Below are 14844 nucleotides of genomic sequence, written 5' to 3' on the forward strand. Positions count from 1 at the left end.
CATCATGCATTAAGCCTATAAAATATCTGAAAATGGTTTGCCTGTTACAATTTCCAGGAGCACAAAGCGATGTCTTCACATGTTTTTTTCCACAATCTAAAATCCAAAGATATGAAATTTACAATTTATAACAGATAAAAGCAGCAAATCCTCAAAGAATGTTTATCATTTTTGGTTGGTAATTGACTTAATCAATTGACTTATCAAAATTTCCAATTTATTTTTTGTCACTCCCCTAATCGATAAATCAACAGCCAATCAAACAGTACGTATGCCATCGAAAGAATTTAGAAATGTGCTACTATAAGCAAGGGTTTGTTAAAAAATCAGTCTCCACATTGATCATACACGTGTCGGGTATTAATGGAAACCGAGCCGGGGACTTAATCTTTTCTGAGAGAGTGTGTAATTGTGTAAGCTCAATGGTTTTCTGGCTCAAGAGTCACTTAATATAAAATAGACCCATGTTGACTTAGTTCTTGGAGGTGAGGTGTTTTTGTGTGTTGTGAATTACGAGAGGTTGTAAAGCTTGTTATGCATCTTTTACTATAAAGTTGCTGGAGATGCTTTGATACCAGCCTGTTGACATGGAAACTGAAGAAGCTTATGTACCACCAGTATGGGTGGAATAATGATCAATTAACAAGTCATTTGATCATGTTTGTTGTTTAATTTCATACCACACAGTGATTTAAAAGAGTTTGTTGCCCCTTTGACCTTGTAGATGATTGAAATATGTTCTCCTTTGGAGTGAAACGGTCTTTTCATGTTTAATCTAATTACGTACTCTTTGGTAAGCCATACCAATTACTGTACTGAGATCAGCTGCAGACTGTAGCTGTAGCTAAAATTAAATTGGTGTGGCATTGTGAATTACAGATCCAAATCACTTCTAAAAGCATCCATCATATTGTACATTAAACACATCACCTAAATGCCTGATCTGTTTTTGTTCTGATCTGCTGTGAGTGGGTGAATACTTGTAATGTTGGGCTCCTAGTGGATTGTGTGAGTCATTAATCTGCTTCAATATGGGTTCAATGAGCTAAAAATGCTCTTTAGTGATACAAAGGATGAAAAGGCAGTGGTTTTTTATTATTTTGGCTGCAATCCTAAATTAAAACAGCTAGAATACAGAACAATTAATATACTATGATCTAAGTGTTATAATAAGAGCGGATTTTACATAACTACAAAAGAACTGACACATGAGAAAGAGGAGAGCATACAGCTTCAGGCTTAAATCTATACCCTAACATAATATTATGTGCTCTTTATCTCAATTTCTCCACCATCCTGTGTGTGCAGAGTATTTGCATGTTAAGGAGAAGGGTTGTCTAAGTGGTCATATGCCCCAGGGACCTGGAAATTGACAGCAAACTAAGTAAAACCGGTTGTTAAATAATTCATCAGAAGATCTTGTCTGATCCTGTCTCTTACATTAAGTCACACTCACATAAAGATTGCAGGAAAGGAGGGTTTATGTGTGGCTCGAGCTTAAAAGTTAAATGTCTACTCTTGTCTCTCCCCAGAGAGTGTATGGACCCAAGTGATGATCCGTGATGATGCTCGCTGAAGGGCCTCTTTGAGCTCAAACGCGCCATCGTATCACCCCGTGGATGAAGAGGTGGTGGATCTGCCCCAGGACAAGATCATGGTGAAAGCTCAGCGGAACCAGCCAGTGAAAGGCAGGACGCCCCGGAGGGAGAAGGGAAGCAAGGAAAAAAGAGGCGGTGTGAAAAAAGGGAAGGAGGGAAAGAATGAGCTGAGAGGAAAGAAACAGAAGGATAAGAAGGAATCACACAGACGTAAGAAGAAGACATTGGCAGTTGGCGATGGAGATGCACTGGACTGCTGTGTCCTGCTCACCCGTCTGGAGGAGAAAAGGGTTGTGGGTAAAGTAAAGGATGTACCAAAAACTGGGAAACAAAAGAGCATTAAAGTCAAAAAGAAGCTGCACTCCAGCTCCACTCAAAGAAAGACCAAATGTGGTAAATCTGGACTCAAGAAGACTTCCACAGCCAATCAGCAAGCACTGGAACCAAAAATCAACCAATCTGGCGCCTTACTCATGTTGCCCACGCCCGTCTTTGAGCCTCGCAGGCGGAGAATGGCCTCTCTTAATGCTGAGGCTGTCAACAGCTTGCTGCTCTACAGAGACGATTCTCTCACATCACATCTCATGAAGAAACGGCAGCCTTCCAATGAAGATTCCACTAAAGATAGTCTCGCTAAAACTGAACATAGAGATCATAAAACCAAAAAGGTTCCTCCAGGAGTGAAAGCAGACTTCAAAGAAAGACCTAAAAAACAGAAGCGGTCAGCAACGGAGGCTCAGAGCATCGACTGGTTGAGTTTGTTTGCGCCGACGCCTCGGCGTCAGGCAGGCCTCACTGCTGCAACGCTGCTCAAACTCACCAGTGCCCAGTACGGGACCAAGCGGCAAAAAAAGCCAGAGTCCAAGAAAACGAGTGAAAGTGAAGCTACAGCTATGACTCAGGAGGAGATTAGCGGTAAGCCTGTGTGTGGAGGAACAACACAGACCAAAAGAACAACACATCCAAAACATGACGAGCAACTTAAGCACAGAAAACAGGGTACAGAGGATCCGGTCCATTCCCAGCTGGGCTCTACTGTCCAGGGATGCTGTAGTTTATGTAGGACAGAGGCTTTGGATCCAGAGTGGAAGGGTGCCTCAGGGGGGCAGGAGTGTCTGAAACATGCGCTGCACCATGGCTCCACGCTGGGATTCTCCTTAAAAACAATCAAAGAGGAGCAGGTAGAGACCGAGGTGTCTTCCTGCTACTGCTGCTCCCAGGAGAGGTGTGTTGAGTACTGTCACAGACTGGCCCTCTTCCTGGAGGACAAGACCTTCAAGGAACCCGAGGACGGTTCTGTTTCCGAGGTGTTCCACCACCACCACCACCACCATCATCATCATCACCACCATCTCCAGTCCCCCCACTCCGTATCCCACCCAGCAGCCATAACCATCAGCCCACACTCATACACCTGTTTCCCTAGCTACTGCGTTCACTTCAGCCGCCCGGACACCTCATCCTCCTCCATACCACCCCTCGCTTTATGCCCAAGGAGCGGCAAGAGACCCAAGCTGCTTCCCAGCTCTGGTCCACAGCCCTCAGGGATTTCCCATCCAGTATACTGCTGCACCTCAGTGGAGGCGTGCTACGGAGAGCCCTGCAGGATCAATGGCTACTCCGCCTATACCAGTGTGATTCCAGCCATCGCTAGAGGAGGCTGCTCCTTCAGCCCTGCAGACTGCACCAAATGTAACCATGGCATCAAAAGAGGTAAGCATACACGAGGTTGACTTAACTTTTTGTGAGCATCCAGCAATGTATCAGAATTGTTTTTGCAGAAATCTCTAAGATGTGTCAATGCACAGGTATCTGTCTTTGGTGGCACACATGCACAAACACTGACAACTTCCTTAGTTTGAGGGCATTTTCAACCTGTAGTTCATTTGCTCCAATCCAGATCAGTGGATGAGTTGGTGCACTCTCTTCTCACACAGAAAAAATATGTTAACCGATTGCGCAAATCTGCCCAAATAAATCGCACCAAGAGGGAAAACAAACCAGAGTCCGAACAAGGCGGGTTTGAAAACATCCTTAAAGGCTCATTCCTGACCTTAGAAATTGAGGTCTGACAAAAAGAAAAAAAAAACTACCAATGGTATTATTTGTGGAATAGTGTTTATTTAGTTGTTTAAAGGACCAGTGTGTAGGATTTAGTGGCATCTAGCAGTGAGGTGCCAGATTGCAACCAACTGGATACCTCTCCCCCTCCCCTTCTAAGCATATAGGAAAACCTATGGTGGCTGCAAAACTTGCAAAAAACGTTAAAGGCCTCCTACAGAGCCAGTGTTTGGTTTGTCCATTCTGGGCTACTGTAAAAACATGGCGGTGCAACACGGCGGGGTCCATGGAAGAGGACCCGCTCCCTATGTAGATATAAAGGGCTCATTCTAAGGTAACGAAAACACAACAATTCTTAGTTTCAGGTGATTATACACTAATCAAAACATACTTATGAATATTATATTCCATTTCTGCCAAGTCTGTTCCGCTAGATGCCACTAAATTCTACACACTGCACCTTTAAGCTAGAGTCTAATGATGTAAAGTCACTGTAGAATAAGCTGCAACATACTCATAAAAGGGGGGTGTCTCTGTGTCCTAGTGGTCTACGATGCTGACCATGCAATTGCAACATCCCCAGTTCGATTCCTGCTAGGGACCTTTGTTGCATGCCATCCTTTTCGCTCTCTTCCCATGTAGATTAAGGCATTAAATTTGAGTGTCAGCTCTTGAAATATACTGGCTTGTGCAGATATTGAGGTAGAAAAAACCTGCAATATTTGATTATACAGTATAACTACACTGCATGGCAAACGTGGGTGGTGTACAAACTGTTTTGTCAGATGGTGAAGACCAGAGATCATGAAGCTGATCAGATGGGCTGATTAAGACAATAGGATTACCTGATAAGTTTAAGTATTAACTGTTCATGAGCACACTGTAGGTTATTAGGTTATTCTGTATACTGTGAACCCCTGTTATCCTGATGCCAAAGCAGTACAATGCACTGAGAATAGCATTTTTATCTCCCATTTTGGAATGTCACTTGAGTGGGAAGTAACAAAAAAATATCAGATAAGGACAAGACCTCTTTTGTCTCCGTTTTCAATACAAGCCGCCGGACGGTGAAAACAAGGCCTGTGCATTTGAAACCTAATGAGCTGATTGTATGAGTGTCAGCAGTTTGTGACTGAGCTCAAGTCAGAGATGTGAAGCAGAACAGGAAAACTCTGTGGTGTATCACACAAACAACGTATGCACATGAGCGTCTGCGTGTCTGCTCGTATAATGTGTGAATACATGGTTAACAGCACCTGAACGTGACCTCAAAACAGCAATAATTACACATGAACACACCCACATACACACACACACACACGCGCACACACACACACACAGACACTGTCTCTTTCTGTGGTCTCCAACAGTCAAAATCAGGTCAGGCTGTGAGGGTTGAGCTGCTTCACTTTTGTTTACAAGAGCACTGTCAACCTTCATGTCAGTGGAAGTCTTTACAAATGAAATCTGTTGTGTATGAAGCAGTAGCCCTTAATAAAGAAAAGGGAGGAACAGTTGTGTAGCTTTAATGGCCCTACACACCAAAAGGTCATTTTCACGGAATCCATTTTGACATGTCACAGTAGGAAAAGCACAGGCGTAAATAATAAAGTTAATGATGGTTGAATTCCATTTAGCTGCTTCAGTTTCATGCTCCTGGTAGTGTGCATACCAGCTCACTGTCACCCTTTCATTTCTTATTAGGACACTTGAATAGAACTGAGCCATTGTTAATATTATTAAGAATAACACCTGTGCTTTTCATACTATGACAAGTTATTGTCATGGATCTCTGGGACTGTGTGGCCATGTACAAATCAGGTTTGATTGACATCTCCCTTGCTCCTTCTGTTGATTTTGTTACACCTATTGTGGCAGGACAACTTACACCTTTATTAGTATGTGGATTTTGGTGACTGGATGTAATTGCCAGCAAGACTTCACCCACCTTCAACTTGAGCAGAGGTCTAATTAGCCAGTATGAGTGACAACACCTGTGTGGAAGTAGATGCAAAGCATTTAAATTATAGCTAATAAAATAATTAAGTCACCATCTGTATTCCGATCTTTTACTCAAAGCATCACTTTGTAACTTTTGTCAGAAGAAATATCACATTCTTCCTTTTAAATTAAAAAAAATCACTGTTAGCAATAAAATGCACCATAGTCAATTTAACAGACTGGGGTTTTTGCTGATACAGTCTTTCTTGGTCTGTGAGTAGCTTAATTACATAACATTGATGATATTTTTGTGTAACTGACATTACAGAGTCAGTTCACTGACTTTACAGCTCTCTTCTACTTGTGCTACTGTGATGCAACATTTTTGCATTTACCATCATCCTGCAGTTGGCACAAGTGGCCACTGCTCAGCAAAAGTTGCAGGGTCTTGCTTTAAATAAAAGTTGCAGCACCACAAGATGCTTCCAAGTAGAACATCTGCATTTAAAGTTTCACGTAAGTAAATATAGACATATTGGTAGCGAAATGTACTTAAAACATTGTACTCACTGGATTATCATTACTGCAAGCATTACTTAAATGTTGTAGCTAGTCAGAGTGGAGCTAATTTGAACCACTTTAGAGCATATACTTTATCAAATGCTTTGTACATAAAATCTTAATCTGCAAATTAAATACAGCTAGCAAATAAAGAGTAAAAAGTGCAGTATTTCTCTCCAAAATGCAGTGGAAACAAGTATAAAAAGGAAGAGTAAATGTACTTAGTTTATGATCTACCGCTTCTTCTTTGTATGTATCTAAAAATATGTTTTCCAGAAGTTCAGTTGGCTAACAGTTAACGGAAATGAAGGCTGCTGATGAAGTTTGTTTCCAGAGAGCTGAGAGATCACACACACTGAAATAAATTGATCATGAATTCACTTTAATACTACAGCTGTATCACGGGAGTGCACATAACCTGTTCTTGTTATCACACACACAGGAAAATGCTAGTGTTTGCGCTTTTCAGTGTCAGTTTTATGGGGATGTGCATTTGTGCGTGTGTGCGTATGTGATTGTGCACGTGTGTGTGTGTCTGTCTGTCATATGCTACGTTTGGGGACAAATTTCAGACTTAAGACCAGTTAATTGGAGACAGCTTGTCCATTTAGGGACAAAAGTGTCCCCAATTGGGAAAAAGCTGATTTTTGGGTCAGTGGTTAAGGTTAGGGTAAGGGAAGGTCTCCAGGAAATGAATGTAAGGCTAGGTAATGTCCCCATAAGTGAGATAGGATAATGTTTGTGTGTGTGTGTGTGTGTGTACACATGTGGCTGCTCTGTTAAAAGCTATAATTGACCTTAATTGAGGCTCTGTTTGTTTTTTCTGTTGCTTCAGTGGAACTGATAACAACTGAGTGTTGTTCATGTCTATTTTGTAACCTTGTTAAACGCTGCTCATCACCGGGGCTGCTCCATAAAGGACTATGTGTACATGTATTGCTGTCACTCTTTCTTCTTCATTATCTTGCCTTTTCTGGTCCACAGATGATTATTCATCAACCCTCAATGACCATCACAGCCCCTCCTCCATCCCCATCTGTCCCAGCCCAAGAATACTCACTGGATGCCCCATTCCCACTGTGCCTCCAGCCGGCCAATCAGTGCCCCACGTTCAGACTCCGCTGTCCGACCCCAGCCAACCCCAGCCTCCGCTGCAGGTGGCGAAGGAGTGTCCGCAGAGTGCCAAGCAGCCCAGCGGGTCGAGGTCTGGCGCGCGCAGCACCGGCAGCATCAGCTCGGCTGTCTGCCCTCTCAACAGGGAAAAGAAACAGAAGCTCAGCTCTGCCAGCATTGGAGGGCGAACGGTTGCCAAGCAGCTGAAGAACGGCCGCCAAAAAACCACCAACGGCTGGCGGCCAGTTGGCCTGCCCTTTCAGAAGGAGGTTTTCTCTGTGGTACGTTGATAAAGTCATGCTGTTGTTTTTTGATGCAGCCATGATGGCGCCGCTTGTAATTAAATTTGGTGTAAATTAACTTGACTCTCCTAAGAGAGTTTGGAATGATTTATCACACCCGCATCATTGTCACATCAGGGCTTATTCACTGTTTTCTGAATTTCATCCAAACAACTGACTGCCCACATTACTGTGGAGACACAGAAGTCACTCAATACAAATCACATCCTGCAGCTTTTTACTCATCAGCCTCTCACAGCTTATCAGTTTCTAGCTGTGTGTGGAGTCAGTATTTCCTGCTGCCTGTGTTCCCAGGGAGAGGAGGCTCTGGTGCTGAGGAAGTGTTTCGAGGGAGTCCAGAGGGACGGGGAGCTGATTCGGGTCAGAGACACTGTTCTACTGAAATCTGGACCTAGGAAAAAGACTCTGCCTTACGTGGCCAAGATCTCAGCTCTGTGGGAAGAGCCAGAGTCAGGTAGGAAATGTGCTGTAACACAATGTTTACTTACACCACAGGAAATGCAGAATTACTGCAATAAACACTAGATGAAGAATTGATGTTAACTTTATGTTTAAGTTGGCCTTGATTTGTAACTGTGTGTTTGTGTCTTTTTTTTTCCTCAGGAGAGTTGATGATGAGTTTGTTTTGGTACTACCGTCCAGAACACACACAGGGGGGACGAAACCCTAGTGTACATTGTGAGGTGAGAAGCAAATGACTTTGTACCAAGGCCACAGAAAAGATTGTTTCTGACTAGTTGGTAGTTTATTAAAATTGTGTACTTGGGCACCTGAAAATCAGTTCTAGTCAACAGTGTGCATACTCAAATCAGCTGGCAAGGTATTTAAACGGCATTTAAGCATGAATACAATATTTATGCCTCATGCTGTGTTAGATTTTATGCCTGTCAGCTGAAACTAATATAACCATGAGCTTAAGTGACGACAGGCATTGTGGAGGACAATTTAAAAACAGCCTCCCTTTTCTGTTGAAAAGTGTAAATGTAAGTGCTGTATATAAGAAAATAATGGTCATGTAAGGATGTTTTTCACCCTGACCTTGAGATCGTCAGTCAATCCACCACTAAAGTCCAGACTGAAATATCTCAACAACTATTTGATTGACTTGCGTGAAATTTTGAACAGACATTCATGGTCCCCAGAGGATGAACTCTAATGACTTTCATCCCCTGACATAAAATTATTACAATTCAAGAAAAGAATTCTGAGTTTTTTGCTTAACTCAGTGACTGACAATGTGACTCAAAGAGACACACACACACGCACGTGTTGAGGAACTGCTTCTGTTGTGTTCGCTTCCTGTTGTCAGTAATCTCCCAGAGGAACAAGTTGCACTTTATTCAATCTCCAGAAACAATAAACCACATGAAGTCTGTCATTTCTGCTGTCAGTGCTGTGCTAACAAACAACAAACACATCAGAACAGCAGTGTGAGAACAGTAACAGGGCTTTGGCTCAGAGGAAAAAGTATAACATCTTCCTCCTGTGAATCTGTCTTTACATCTGGAAGTGAAGTGAGACAAATGTTCACTGTCGGAGAATGTAGTCTTTCAAGGTCCCACTTTACATACGCAGACTGTGAAGGTTCACTTGGATCAAATGTTTCATTTTGAGCTTTTTTTGTTTGTTTCTCCAGAATGAGATCTTTGCGTCTCGTCACCAGGATGTGAACAGTGTGGCCTGTATTGAAGACAAATGCTATGTCCTAACATTGGCACAGTATTGCCGGTAAGAAACAGAGAATTTTTACACTTTGTAGTAGTGTTTTCCTTTGAAGTATGTTTCTTTTGCATTAAACATATTGCCGTTGAAAGATTACATGGCCCTGCTGTGAAAATACTACAGTGCTGGTTTGTGAAGCTTTTTTCAAATGATGATGTTTAATATAAAAAATAGGCTTGGTTTTCTCAGTTCTCAGACAGTTTGAAGCTACAAAGAAACACTTATTGTTTTTTTTCTGAATGCTTTTTGAAGGTGATTGAGTTTGATGTTCTATATTTTGCCGTTTCCAGATTTTGTGCCTTGGTAAAACGCCGTAGGGAGGGCGTACGCGACAGCGCCGCCTCCTTCGTGGTGCCACCTGTTGTTGGCAACACCATGCCCACCCACCACTGTGTGCCCGATGACGTCGACCCAGAGCTGGTGTTTTTCTGTCGACACGTCTATGACTTCCGCTACGGACGCCTCCTCAAGAACCTGCAGTAGCTTCTGACAGGGCATCACACATGCAGTATGCTACGGGACGTGAGATAATGTTACTCTGGTTTCATCCTCCACAATTTTAATTAGCTACATACCTACCTGCTGCTTCTGTGAGAGAGGAACTGGAAGTTTAGGATGAAGGATTTAGAGATGAGCTTCTTTTGTTTTGAAATTTCATATTTACATGCCACACATTTATGAAATAAGAATAATGGTCTGATGTGTTGTGTAAGAGTTATTATGGCAGTGTAAATGGTCTTAATCATACTGGTGTTGTAGCAGCTGTGTGCAGAACCTGGAACTTAATCTGCTGTAGAAAATGCTACTGTAGCTTGTAGACATGTGAGATTTCATAGATATGAAGAGAGGTCGGTGTTACATGTTGAATAATGTTACTATCTGCCTGACAGACAAAGTGTCTCAATGATACGCCATAGACAAAGAATATTTGAGGCATATCTGCCACAGCGGTTCTTGTGAAGAAAAGAGAAACCAAGAGAGAGATTTCTGACTGGCTGAAGACTTGATCACATTTGTCATTGGACTCCTCTGTAATTTACAGTTGCTCGGTGTCTGTCTGTGAATGTAGGAACATGCAGTTTCCTACAAGGCACTCTATAGTGAAGCTTTACAAAAAAGCTCAAAAGCATTTTTTAAGGAATAGTTTTGGGAATGTGCTTTTAGGAATAGCTTAGTTTAGCACAAAGACTGGTTTGGACATAATCAGAATAGCTGTTTTCCTGTGTTTCCATTCTTTATGCTAAGCTAAGCTAACTAGCTGCTGGTTCTAGTATTTGCAATATTCACCATATAGACATGGAAGTGGTGTTGATCTTCTTATCTACAGTAAATCTGTGCAAGAAATCTATTGTAAGGTTGTAACTAACAATTATTTTCATTGCAGATTGATCTGCTAGTTGTTTTCTCAAATAATCAGTTAGTCGTTTGGTCTATAAAACGTCAGAAAAAGTTGAAAATGCCCATCACAATATCCTAGAGTACAAGGTCAGGTCATCAAATGTCTTGTTTTCCAAAACTGAAAATGTCCAATTTACAAATGTAAGACCAAGAAAAACAGTGATTTCTCACATTTGAGAACCTGGAACTATCAAAAGTTTGGCATCATTGCGTGAATGACTAATCAATTAATCAACTAATCGTTGCATTTCTAAACTATTCCTTTTAAATTTTCCATATTCATGTAATTGTGATTGACTCTGAGGTCGTTGAGGAACATGTCCGAAACCCTGAACACAGCTGTGAGGAAAGTTGTTGATCAAAAGGTTTGATTAAAGGTGCAGTGTGTAGAATTTAGAGGCATCAACCAGAATGGACTTGGCATAAATGGAACATAATATTCATAAGTATGTTCTAATTAGTGTATAATCACCTGAAAATAAGAGTTGTTATGTCTTCGTTACCTTATAATGAGCCCTTTATATCTATATAGGGAGTGGAGCCCACCATGTTGCATCGCCATGTTTCTACAGTAGCCCAGAACAGACAAACAAAACACTGGCTCTGGAGAGGGCCTTTTGCATTTTTTGTGAATTTCCTGGGCACCGAAGGTTCTCCCACATGCTTGAGGGTTGGAGGAGGGGGGCACTATATCCTACACACTGCACCTTTAAATCCAATTCTTTATTACCAGTGATCACACACAGCACACAATGAAATGCTCTTTTGGCCACATCTCTTGTGAATTTCTGAGAGCATTAATGGTTTTATGTCACATCTGTAACTCCAAAAGCCCAGTTCAGTTTGTTTGGTTTTGCAATGTGAAGATGTCCAATGAGCTGAGCATTGAGGGGATTTATGTTATGCCATTGCTGAGAAATATTTTACTTTCTCAAAGCTGTTTGCCAGAGGTGTGATTTTGACTTTGGTGTCAGCTAACTGTATATTTGCATTTATATATCTGGATGAGTGTCATGTTCACGGCAGATGGCCTCAGTTAGTCACCTATATTCTTGTTTCTTCACCGATGAGATGGTGAGTAATGTATTCAGTGTAGCATTTAGATCTGTGATGATGATTCATTCCTATGTTTGAGAGAAGATATGTATTTATTTCTGTACTGAGAAAATATAATTTATTTTCAAAAGATAATTTTAAAGAATAGAGTTTTAGATGAGTGGCTTTCATTCCTGATTAGAAAGGAGGTCGAGTTTGTCTCCCCTTCTTAGCTGCACTGTCTAAGATGAAAAGTGTGTGAGTCATTTGCAATAGTATTTCTGTGACTGATTGAGCTTGCTTGCCCAGTAAGAGCCTACTAAATGTTGTGTTGCAATGATGAAGTCCTCCAAGCAGATTTGAGGACACATTTTGAGTTTTTGAAAGGATCTCCGATACAGTTTGAAGGACGTCTGTTAACATGTGACCAGAGATGCTTACCTGCAGGACCAAAACCTAGTTTGGCCTCTCCCAGCTTCCTGTCATTCTCCTTTCACTTCTCCTCAGATTCTAAAGCTTTGCCGCTTCACCTTTAAATGCCGAATGCCACAATGATTTAAAAGTACCTTGCCATTAGCCTGTGCCCTTGATCTTGCTGCCTTATAGAACATTCCCAGCCTTTCATTTAGAAATGTGCACCCATCTCAGACTGGAGTTTTGAATCTTCTTAGTGTGCTGACCTTGATTCCTGGATGCTTGAGACGCATCTGAGGTCCATCTCATTCATCTGATCTGTTTGCTCAAGTTTGAGTCAAACTTAAAATGGTTTTTAGTATCAAACCCAACACCTGTAGACTTAATGGCTGTTAAACAAATAGTTGTTTTGAGAAATATGCTTATTTGCTTTTTTGACGAGTTAGATGAAGCCAGTTAGCTTAGCATAAACACCTGGAAACAGGGGAAACAGCTACATCAATAACAAAATCAACCTACTAGCACCTCTAAAGCTCACTAATTAACAAGTTATATCTCATTTGTTTAATCTGTACAAAAAGTAAAGTGTAAAAATGATCAATTGTGGTTTTACAGGGGATGATGTGCTCAGCTGTTTCTTGGCCGGGTGCAGTGATTCCTTGGAGTCTTGTCATCACATTGAGGTTGCCAGATAACCACTGGAATCTAGTCCAGTCTGATGCATACTGTAAACTCCCATAAAATCCAAATTGTTGTAAGCTTTTTCCCCTTGTTTCCATTCTGTATGCTATACTAAGCTGACCTGCCCCTGGCTTTAGCTTCTTGCCCCTACATATGAGAGTGGTATCAATCTTCTTGTGTAAATCTCAGTGACAAACCAGTTAGCATATTTCCCAAAAATGTCGAACCATTCCTTTAAAAAAAATTTTTGTTTCATTCTTCTCAAGTAACAGCAGCTGTGGTCAGCTTGAATTGTATCAGTTGTGACGAATTCCAGTCGTGACAAGTTTTCATGGCAGACAAAATGTATCAAAACGTCCGCAGAAACTTCTCAAATCATTTCTGCAGCATAAGCCACCTCTCAACTGTTTGACCGTCTGCTCACTATCTAATTTTGCTAAAATATGACACAACTTCTAACCGAGCTTCAAGGGTGATAGCACACAAGTTATGACACACTGATTATACTGGACATGCAGAGAGACAACAGAGAAGCTGCAGGACTGGTTTGAATCATTTCTATGGATATTTTAATACTTTTATTGAAACGTCATCATTTTGTATCTGACATTAGACAAGCTGACCACAGCCCCTAGAAGAGGAAACTGCAAACTATTTACAGCCACCTTACATACACAGGGGCCAGGAGGTGATTATTTGATAGTCAAAAGATAGATTTTGGGTGGAGTATAACTTTGAAATAACCACATCCTGCCTACTTCTGCTTTATTTCCTGCACAAAGTATGGGACTGACTCATTTTGCTTAAATTTTATTTAAATTACATAATGGATAAAAAATGATTTTCATATTACATTCAATGCCATTTGGCTGAATTGGAAAGACTCCAACCCATGTGAGTCTGCCTTCTCTGTAAACCAAAGTTTCTCAGTCAGTCTCAAAATGAAAACAAACCTTCTCCACTGACTAAATCATATTATTGAATATTGATTGATTGTGGATGTAGTGAAGCCCACATAGTACAAAACAACACAGCAAATTTAGGCAAACTACATTTGGTTTGATTTAGTTCAGCCATTTTAAATCCCACTGGGTGTTCTGGATCAGAGTTAGAAACCACACACAGCACATACTGTGGCCTTAGGAGTCACTCAGCAAACTAATTATGTTTAATCAAGATGTGTGATACTTATGTCTTAATTGGTCCTCTGTGCCTGTTCCTGGTAACCCGTGTATATTCCAAGTGTTTTCCACAAAGAGAAGGACAAGCAGTTACTGTTGTTTTTACGCACCTTCCAAATGCCTTTCATTTTTGTCAGATGACGCTGGTCCGATCTTGAATCACAGCAAAGAAATGTTGCACCAAAAAGAGAGAGAGAGAGGAGGGAGGAGGGTATTGACACATGAATTTAATTTCATTCCCAGGTGTACTAAAACCTAAACTTTGGTTCTTCTGATGTGAATTTATGTTCATATTCTTTGCATGGCATTTTGGAAATATCTTGGAAATATTAATCACAGCACAGATTATTTGTATGGTTTCAAATGGACCTCTGTAATATAAGAAAGATATTTAATTGTAATAAATAATATATGAGTTTGAACATGTGTGCGAGAGTTTTATTTATTGTTTTGTTATACTGTATATAGTATATATATGGCATAGGTTGACAGCTGTAGTAATAGTTTTTGTCCACATGGTGGCTCACTCAGCCAATTTTTTTTTTTACATTTGATAAGTTTTATCAAAAACAGTCATTGCAGTGACCAGGACACTGAGATTTTAAAGGGTTTAAAAGATTAATCCTAATATTAATGTGTCAAATAATGCATGAAACAAGTTGATTCTCTGCAGAAAAGGTTAATACAGGACTTTTAATTAGTTACATCTTGCAGCATATTTGAGGCAGTGAGCTGTATCCATATATTACAAACCTAATGAGATTTGTCAAGCTCCATGTGTATTCAAGATGGAATCAATTAATTCTCACAGCATCTAGCTCGCAGCTCTCTTTCAGC

General features: G+C 40.9%; 1 protein-coding gene across 3 annotated transcripts in view; it reads left to right on the forward strand.

Moving 5' to 3' along the window:
* bahd1 (bromo adjacent homology domain containing 1) overlaps positions 1–14429 on the forward strand; it is a 29431-nt gene extending 15002 nt beyond the window's left edge. For all 3 annotated transcript variants that reach the window (XM_067613500.1, XM_067613501.1, XM_067613502.1), the window contains exons 2-7: positions 1533–3311; positions 7146–7555; positions 7871–8030; positions 8180–8259; positions 9213–9304; positions 9589–14429. In XM_067613500.1, coding sequence (XP_067469601.1) covers positions 1655–3311; positions 7146–7555; positions 7871–8030; positions 8180–8259; positions 9213–9304; positions 9589–9781 — 2592 coding nt within the window. In that variant the 5' untranslated portion in view covers positions 1533–1654 and the 3' untranslated portion in view covers positions 9782–14429. The remainder of the gene's footprint in view (positions 1–1532; positions 3312–7145; positions 7556–7870; positions 8031–8179; positions 8260–9212; positions 9305–9588) is intronic.
* The last annotated feature ends 415 nt before the right edge of the window (positions 14430–14844 follow it).

This window comes from Thunnus thynnus, chromosome 16 (genome assembly GCF_963924715.1).
Source record: "Thunnus thynnus chromosome 16, fThuThy2.1, whole genome shotgun sequence".
Lineage (NCBI taxonomy): Eukaryota > Metazoa > Chordata > Actinopteri > Scombriformes > Scombridae > Thunnus > Thunnus thynnus.